The sequence below is a fragment of the Solea senegalensis genome, linkage group LG6 (genome assembly GCF_019176455.1).
Source record: "Solea senegalensis isolate Sse05_10M linkage group LG6, IFAPA_SoseM_1, whole genome shotgun sequence".
NCBI classification, from domain to species: domain Eukaryota; kingdom Metazoa; phylum Chordata; class Actinopteri; order Pleuronectiformes; family Soleidae; genus Solea; species Solea senegalensis.
The window spans coordinates 3885224-3893183 of record NC_058026.1 but is presented as its reverse complement, the minus strand read 5'-3'; the positions used below and the strand labels follow the sequence as shown (position 1 = coordinate 3893183).

Here is a 7960-nt window from a genome sequence, read left to right as displayed (position 1 = left end):
CTTCAATCTAGAACAGTGTCACGACTAATCATTAGTTAAATACACTTGAAACGAACAGGACGACAAAATAAACAGATGCTACCTTTGAGGGGAAACTACTATTGTTGAGCATCACAAGCTTATGATGAGACACGATTCATCACAATACTCGTAAAATATAGCTGAAAAGATCACCCTAATCTTGTAAGTTTTAAATATAAGTCTTATTTCGAGAAATCTTACTAAGAGACTTATTGGCAAAAAAAGATATATTTTGCTTGTACTAAGCAAAAAAAATCTTGTATTTTTGAGGCCTTTTTCCCAGTGTGAAGACTTGAATTTAGGTTTTTTGGTCATGAGGTTAATGTCTTTTTGATTATACATGAGCCCATGGACACATTTTTTATTAAAGAAAAAAAAAAGAAAAAGAAAGAAGAAATAGAAAATCTAAGCTATGGACTACAAAAAGTCTGCATAAAAATGGATTTGTAGAGCTCTATGTGGGGAGTGTAAACATATCAAGTGTAGCCAAAGAGTTTCTCTCAACACAGGATTCAGTCAATAAATAGCATTTTGTCTTATTTTTTTTGTAAAACTGCCACAAAATAGCATTTGGAAAGTGTTATGTTATTTGTGAAATCATGGGATTTGGCTTTGTTTTGTGTTTTTTAATGGGGATTTCTTTTTGAAACGGTAAACTGAAGTTGCTTTGTGAATGTGAACAAATGTACTGCTGTACCATAGGACTGCTCAGGGCATGTGGGAAATTCTAGATCCGCTATCAGATGTGTTTGTATTATTTATATTGCAGATGTAAAAAAAAAAAGAAGTGTTTACTTGAAGTGTAAAGGTGAACTGTTTTATACTTTGAGATAACAGCGCTGGCGTGACCGTTTGGACCTGGTTTGTGTTTCTGCACTGCTATGACTTCACCACGGGGGGGCAGGAAAACATCACATTCAGAGACACAAGAGGCAAAGTTGAATTTGGCTCCTTTTCTATGCTCTGGTTGTCTTCTTAAAAGATCACGTGACACGAGAAAACAAACCTCGTCATGGTTGTGATTATTTAATTGAATCTTTATTGATGTATACTCTTTTTTTCCATGACCTATGCTGGATTTTAAAAGAGCCCAACAACCGATTATCTGACAGACAGAGAAGTTTCTTTTGCCGAATAGGTGAATTCTCATTTGTGTTGGTTTGTCATGAACATTTTCTCGAATGGAAACAGAGCAAATGTCTTCAAATGTCAAGTTTTCACCCTCGATTGCGGTGGAAAAGTTGGCACATCGATAAAAAGGTGATTGCAAATGAGTGCTCCAGTGAGTGAATAAAAGGTCATGGTCACATTCTTTATACCCATCGGTATATTTGGTTTACTGTGAAGTGAGTGGGCTTCCTCCACACACACACACACATACAACATTTAGTCATCAAGCAACTGTTCAGTACGTCCGGGCGATATAAGCTTAAAATAATATAATATGTTGTTTTTATTCCTTTTTTTTAAATATATATTATTGCCTCGCATGAGCTTTTATATCTTAAAGCTGGAGAACTTAAAAAAAGTGCTGTATGACATTAAACTAAGCCTGTTGGTGGTGGCAGAGAACAAGGGTGTTATGACTGCAGTTCACACATAGTTTTGACTTAAGCAAAGCAAAAAAGAGGACAGTGACCATACCTTTGTGTGTGCACTTTCATTCTCGTTCATCCCCAGCTGTCTATGATCTGTTCTCCCTCTGTCAGACTAGGAGGATCCCACAAGTCAAAGGGCCCACTCGCCCTTTTTTCCTGCTGACGGCGGCTGGCATAAATCACACAGATGCTGAAAACCCAAACCCCGTATCCACACATTACTCAAAAATCCAGCTCAGTCGCTGGCAAAAAAGGGTGTAAATCACTGTTGGCTCTACCCACTGTGCAAAAACTACCACGTTACATCTGGCAAATGAATGATGTTTTAGGTTTTGAGATTTACAGTTGTTACCTGAACCCACCAGGTCAGAGCAGAGCGACTCACATCTCTTTCATTTGTTATGTAGATCTGCTCTACTTCCTGTCTGCACTCACCAGTTTGGGTGTGTCTGTCTGCCGTGCCAATTTACCGTCTTGTTTGTTTAAGGTACAAACACAAAAAATGCTCATAGATCATAGACTAGATTTACACACACACACACACACACACACAGCAGAGGAAATTGTTCCTCTTCTCTGCCTTTGATGTTCTCAGACAGGAGTCAATGGATTCCTCTGTCATTTGTTGTATGCAATAACTCTCTCTCTGTGTGTGTGTGTGTTACCTCTTTAGGACCTTTCCTGGTATTAACTCACGTCGTCTAGACCCGTAGTCCTCATAAAAGACCAAAACGTGGTTCTGATGAGGGCAGGACTTCAACTGTAACCATTTAACACACACAGAGCGTATCACGACGACACGTTTGCACATGTGCACTTTGCATTGTAGTACTTACACGACAGATGGCGCTATTGGAAAGCTGTTTCTGAAAAGCTGACATTGTGACCACATGTTGCCTTTTAAGTTGCACATTAAAAGGCAACATGTGACCGTTACAGTCATTTCACTTGCGCTGTCGCAGGAAGCCACAGACAACTAACTGATTATGGTTAAGGTTAAAGATAGAGCTGACAAAAAAAACAAAAAACAGATGACCTGTTCTGTCAGTCATGCAAAACTTTGTAAAAGAAGGTGTTTCACAGGTCAGACCTGCTCGTCTCGCCGTCACAGACAACGCAGCAATGCATTCTTTTGACCTTCAATGACAGTGGAACAGTTTGACGTTCTCGAATGTCTTGTTTTTGTCCACAAACCAAAATGATTCAGTTGTAATGATTTCTTTGTCATTATGGAGCAAAGACATTAAGAAAATATTCACATTTGAGAAGCTGAAACAATCAGATGCTACCTACTACTATTGTTGAGCATCACAAGCTTATTATGAGACACGATTCATCACAATACATGTAAAATATAGCTGAAAATGAGTTTTTCCAGCTGATTTCAAGATCACCCTAATCTTGTAAGTTTTAAATATAAGTCTTATTTCGAGAAATCTTACCAAGAGACTTATTGGCAAAAAAATAAAATAATAATAATAATAATAATAATAATAATAATAATAATATATATATATATAATAATAATAATATTTTTTGCTTGTAATAAGCAAAAAAAAATCTTGTATTTTTTTCCAGTGTGAAGACTTGAATTTAGGTTTTTTGGTGATGGGGTTCATTTCTTTTTAATTATACATGAGCCCATGGACACATTTTTTATTTAAAAAACAATTACTAAATTATTAATTGATTACTAAATTAATCGGCAACTATTTTGATAATCGATGAATCAGTTTGAAACTATGTAGCCCTCAGTTAGCATCAAAACATGTTTAGTTTGTCCACTGTGGGCTATTGTACAAACAACAACAGAACAGACAACAAAAGGAGGACCTCCAGCAGCTCTGTTTTATTTTTGTTAAGTTCTATACAAACACAATTTTCTGCATATTTGTCACACTTCAGTCAGATGAATTTAACCCAAACAAAAGTCAAAGAAGCATAGTGACGTTCAGCATTTAAGGTCCGGGTCATTGCTCCTCCGCCAGTAATTCTTCATCAATGGTATGCCTGTTGTCATCACAACAACCGCTTTTGAAAGGCTGCAGTTGCTCAGTGGATGCTTGGGTTCGACTTCAAACATACCGGGTGCAGGTGGGTGAGTGGGGGTAATGCCCAGGTGATTCAGACACATACCCAGGTAAGCGTCTTCAATGTAGAGTGGTTTAATCTGAGGAGAGACGCTGAGAATTTTGCCGGGAAGGTCCATAGACATGACATAGGCCATGCCCAGAGGATATGGGGGGTACTCTGGCTCAGCAATCACACGTCTTGGTACGTAGAACTTTGCAAATGGGTTTCTTAAAACTGGGCTGTGCCACCAAATCAAACCTGACATGTAGTTTTGTTTGGCCGTGCTCGGGTCCAGCAGAAGTTTAACCAAATTCGGGACGTGGAGTAGCGTATCGGAGTCAATCTTTATGATGTAAGAAGTACTTTTACAGTTTGCAACCAGCCACTCCAGCATGACCATAGTCTTGATGGTCAGATTGAAGTAGCTGTCCCGGAAGTTGCTCTGAATCAGATCGTGGTGCTCCTGGTTCTCGTGCTGGAGCTTCTCTTGCACCTGCACGGCATCAGCTCCTCCAGGTTGACCCAGTATGAAGAGGGTGTCCACCACCTGACCCAGAACCACTTTCTCACTCCCCCATGTCTCTCGAATGGCGTCCCGAACTTCCACACCAGCAGGTGCAACAGGGACCATCACGATCAGGAAGGGATCCCTGGTTTTACACACTGGTGTGTCATCCATGATGAATTTATAGTTTCCTGGATAGGCCACATATGACGAGGACGAGCTGATAATCAGTCTCCCATCAAAGACGAGACAGATGAGGAAGATTCCCACCGCTCCCAGGAGTAAAATGCGATTTAAACATCTTCTCCCTTTCCCCATTAAAGCTCTAAGGAAAAGAAACTCTAGTTATCACACAGTAGCACCATCACCATGGAAATGGACACAGACTCCGAGTCAAAACTAAAGGATGTAACGTTTTCTTTGTCCATGTGCAATCAATGTTTGCATTGTTTTTTTTATTGACATTTATAATGACGTGGAAATGTCATTGTGTATCTTCATGTCCAAGTCTATTATGTTTTCTGCTCAATGCAAAACAAAAAAGGTTTATATAAATTACTCTGGCGATACAGAAATCTTATTCTGGAAATTATATCCATTTGACGAATGACGTGGACAGGTGAATTGGCGTTAATTAAGGTCACTGAGTGAGAAATTTCAAGATTCAAAGACTTTTACTGTCAATTTTTCTTATGTACAAGACATACAGAAAAATCAAAATACCATTTCTCTTCTCTCCTGGTACTGAACGTTTTAATATTTAAGATAAATAAGTTAAAGCATTTTAATTGTTTTTAATTAAAGGTAAACCATTACATAACTTTTACTCTGAGTACATTTTAAATAAGCTACTTTTTTTAATTTAACTCGAGTACATTTTTAGACCAGTTCTTTCACCTGTAAAAACAGTGGCACTTTTACTTGAGTAGAGTATTTATAGAAAAACAAAGTTAAACTCGACCAGAGTGGTTTTGTCGGATTTCTGGCACGACGCCCTGAAGGCATCATGACTCCTCATTTCCTGCTTCTTCTGCTCTCACTCTCAGACGTGAGTGTGAAAACAACAACGTACAAGCAGGTACAAAAAAAAACTCACCGCGGAGACGCAGCCAAAGACTCGAGACGCTCTTATGTTGTCTGGATCCTTCTTTGCTAAGTCTTTGTGGCTTTTTGTGGTGTTTTTATGAAGTAAATTCAGCTGCGAGTCACTTCCTTGTGGAATACCTGGGAAACCGGAAGTCGAGTTTTTTGTTTTTGTAAGGAAGCGGAATGAACCGGGAATCAAATGAAATCCCGACATGGAGCGTGTATATGTGTGTGTGTCTTTAATGAATATGTAATTGGAGTGAACTTTCACTCTCTCTACTTAAATAAAGCAGTCAGTAGCCTGAAAAGACATGTCACTAGAACATACTGTCCTGTCTTTAGAATGTTTACTAACGGGGGTGAAAAAGTTGAATCATAAACAAAAGAGTAAACAAAACAGATCAGTGATTGTTCCACACACAGTCTTATGTGTGTGTGTGTGTGTCTGACTCTCTGCTCGCAGTAAATACAGTTTGATGGATTGCACTTGTGCGGCAGGATTGTGTATTTCCTTCTCGCAAAGTATTCAGGTTTATGACAGAAAGCCGGTACATTTGTCACTAGTTGCTTTTTTTAATTAATTTATTTATTTAAAGTCACTTGGGCCCTGAGTGGGCCCTGAGTGACTTGGGCCCGTCTGGACGTGGCTTTAAATGGAAGCACAATCAGAAGAATGGTCTTGTGTTGATTTTCACTTGGTATTCAAACTGGGACAGCACTAAGAGGAGAATATGGTGTCAGCCGACTACAACGTAACAAAATAAAACAATGTATTTATTGTAACCACGACAATGACTTGTCAAATAACTAGGTGAAAGAGCACCTGAAGGGTGAAAGGTCGCCAGTCCATCACAAAGCAAAACACATTAATTGAGAGGTTGAGAATATTCTGCAAAATTTGTTTAGGGACCCAAAAAAAAGGGGCGATCCCTTGACCCATCTGTGGGCCCAGTCTTGGTCAGAGGTCAGGCCAGTTTCTGAACTTCTCGTAGAGCTGACATGAGGACGTACCAACAGTAAGGAAAAGATAAAATGAGGTCGTCTTTGCTGCTACAAATCCACCCTACATGAAATACTCAAGAAAAAAAACTTGCTGTCTGTCTCACACACCATGAACGAACCGTTAATGTGAATGTAAGCCAGACCCAAATGGTGATTTAAGGGAAGCAGACAGCAAGAGGGTAAAGGCCAAGCTCTGGGTCTCATACTATCTCTCCCCATTCACCAGCTCATAAATAATCACAGTCACACTGTGACATGAGAGAAACCTGCTGCAGGCTGAGATGAAGGATGGCAAGGGAGGAGACACAGAGGGATGAGAGAAAGAAGACAGGTGTGTGAAGAGAGAGAGACACACACACATTCTGCTGCTTCCACTTCAGAGCTTTCAACACATTATTTTTTCCTGAAATTTGGTCGAAACTGAAAGTTCACAGACGTCACCTGCAACCGGGCCCCTATTGGATGACACCAGCTGTCAGTCACATTGGGACACGTTCATAAAAAACATCATTTAGAATTGAGACCATTGAAAAAGTGACACCATAAATCAAGTGAGAAGTAGAAGCTTATTTTCCACACACACTTTTTGCAAAAACCACTGGAGTCGCCACCTGGTGGACAACTGCTACCACTGTCCTTATTTCTGGGCTTCCCTTTTCAAACTGGAAGACGAGTATGTTCATTTTTATATACAGATCTGTAGTTCCCATCCACTGCCATTAAACTAAAATTGGGTTAGTTTTTTTTAAATAAGCAGTAGTTCTGCACAACATTAGTCAACGCTGAACCCCGATGATCAATGATCAGGGATATAAAAGTGATAAAATCAGCAAATTATTGCATTTGTGAAGCTGGAAATAGCAAATGGTGTTGATCATTTATGTCAAAAAACTGTTTGATTATCAGTACATTTGTAATAATTCACTGAATTAAAACAGATTTTTTTAAAAATTGTCCTTAGGTGTCTGAAAAGAAAAAAAAAAGTAATGAGATGCAAATTTAAGAAGAAATATGGTACAGTAACTTTGTTTTAATCAGATTTAATTAATTACATCTTATATCTCAGCTTTAATTACCAGTGACAAAGTAAAACAATGGTTTGCATAAAATCTCAGAGTAAAGTATTAAAGTATTCGAGCCAAGCAAAATCTTCTGAAAACAAGAATATTTTAATCAATTGAATCTTTGGCTTATTTCTAACAGTCATTTCTATACATTTCAATTCTACTAAAGAGACTGTTTTTATCTATTTACTGCTCATTTAAAATGATACAAAGTTCTGCACATGATGTGCTTCTGTGTCTATCTTTACAAGAATCTTTTCACAAGTTCACTCGTGCAGTGTGATCGGTGTCGATACGGATCTTTGATCTAAAAATAATCCTTGCAAAAATCTTCTCCCTCCCACACTGCGTTAGGTTTGTTGACGTCTGCGTCAGCCGCGCTCGTTCTCTTCTCTTTACATTTTGTTAAAATTCCTCCTGACCACAAGCCACTCAGGTTCTCACGATCCCTGTCAAGAGAGTCACTGTGGGCTGTGAGAACGAGCCGCGGCCCCCGGACACGCTGTGGTGTGCTGCCTCCATGCAAACACACACAAACATGTCACAAGTCAATGTATAAACACATCCAAGCAAGCAAACACAGAACATGGCGACAGCGTCTCCGTCCTAAT

At 39.1% G+C, this 7960-nt stretch overlaps 2 protein-coding genes across 2 annotated transcripts in view; one reads left to right on the top strand and one right to left on the bottom strand.

Moving 5' to 3' along the window:
* LOC122770554 (beta-1,3-galactosyltransferase 1-like) overlaps nucleotides 1–1337 on the top strand; it is a 5217-nt gene extending 3880 nt beyond the window's left edge. Inside the window, exon 2 of the mRNA XM_044027476.1 lies at nucleotides 1–1337. This exon is cut by the window's left edge and continues 1392 nt beyond it. The gene's annotated coding sequence lies outside the window, so the exon portion shown is untranslated.
* Nucleotides 1338–3453: 2116 nt separating this feature from the next.
* LOC122771360 (lactosylceramide 1,3-N-acetyl-beta-D-glucosaminyltransferase-like) lies at nucleotides 3454–5461 on the bottom strand. The gene is made up of 2 exons (XM_044028891.1): nucleotides 5294–5461; nucleotides 3454–4522 (listed from the first exon to the last, which is right to left on the bottom strand). Exon 2 carries the CDS (start codon nucleotides 4513–4515, stop codon nucleotides 3571–3573), a length of 945 nt encoding a protein of 314 aa, XP_043884826.1. The 5' UTR covers nucleotides 4516–4522; nucleotides 5294–5461; the 3' UTR covers nucleotides 3454–3570.
* Nucleotides 5462–7960: the final 2499 nt, after the last annotated feature.

Excerpts from the sequence above, each read along its gene's own strand:
- LOC122771360 (XM_044028891.1), bottom strand. The coding sequence starts at position 4,515 with ATGGGGAAAGGGAGAAGATGTTTAAATCGCATTTTACTCCTGGGAGCG.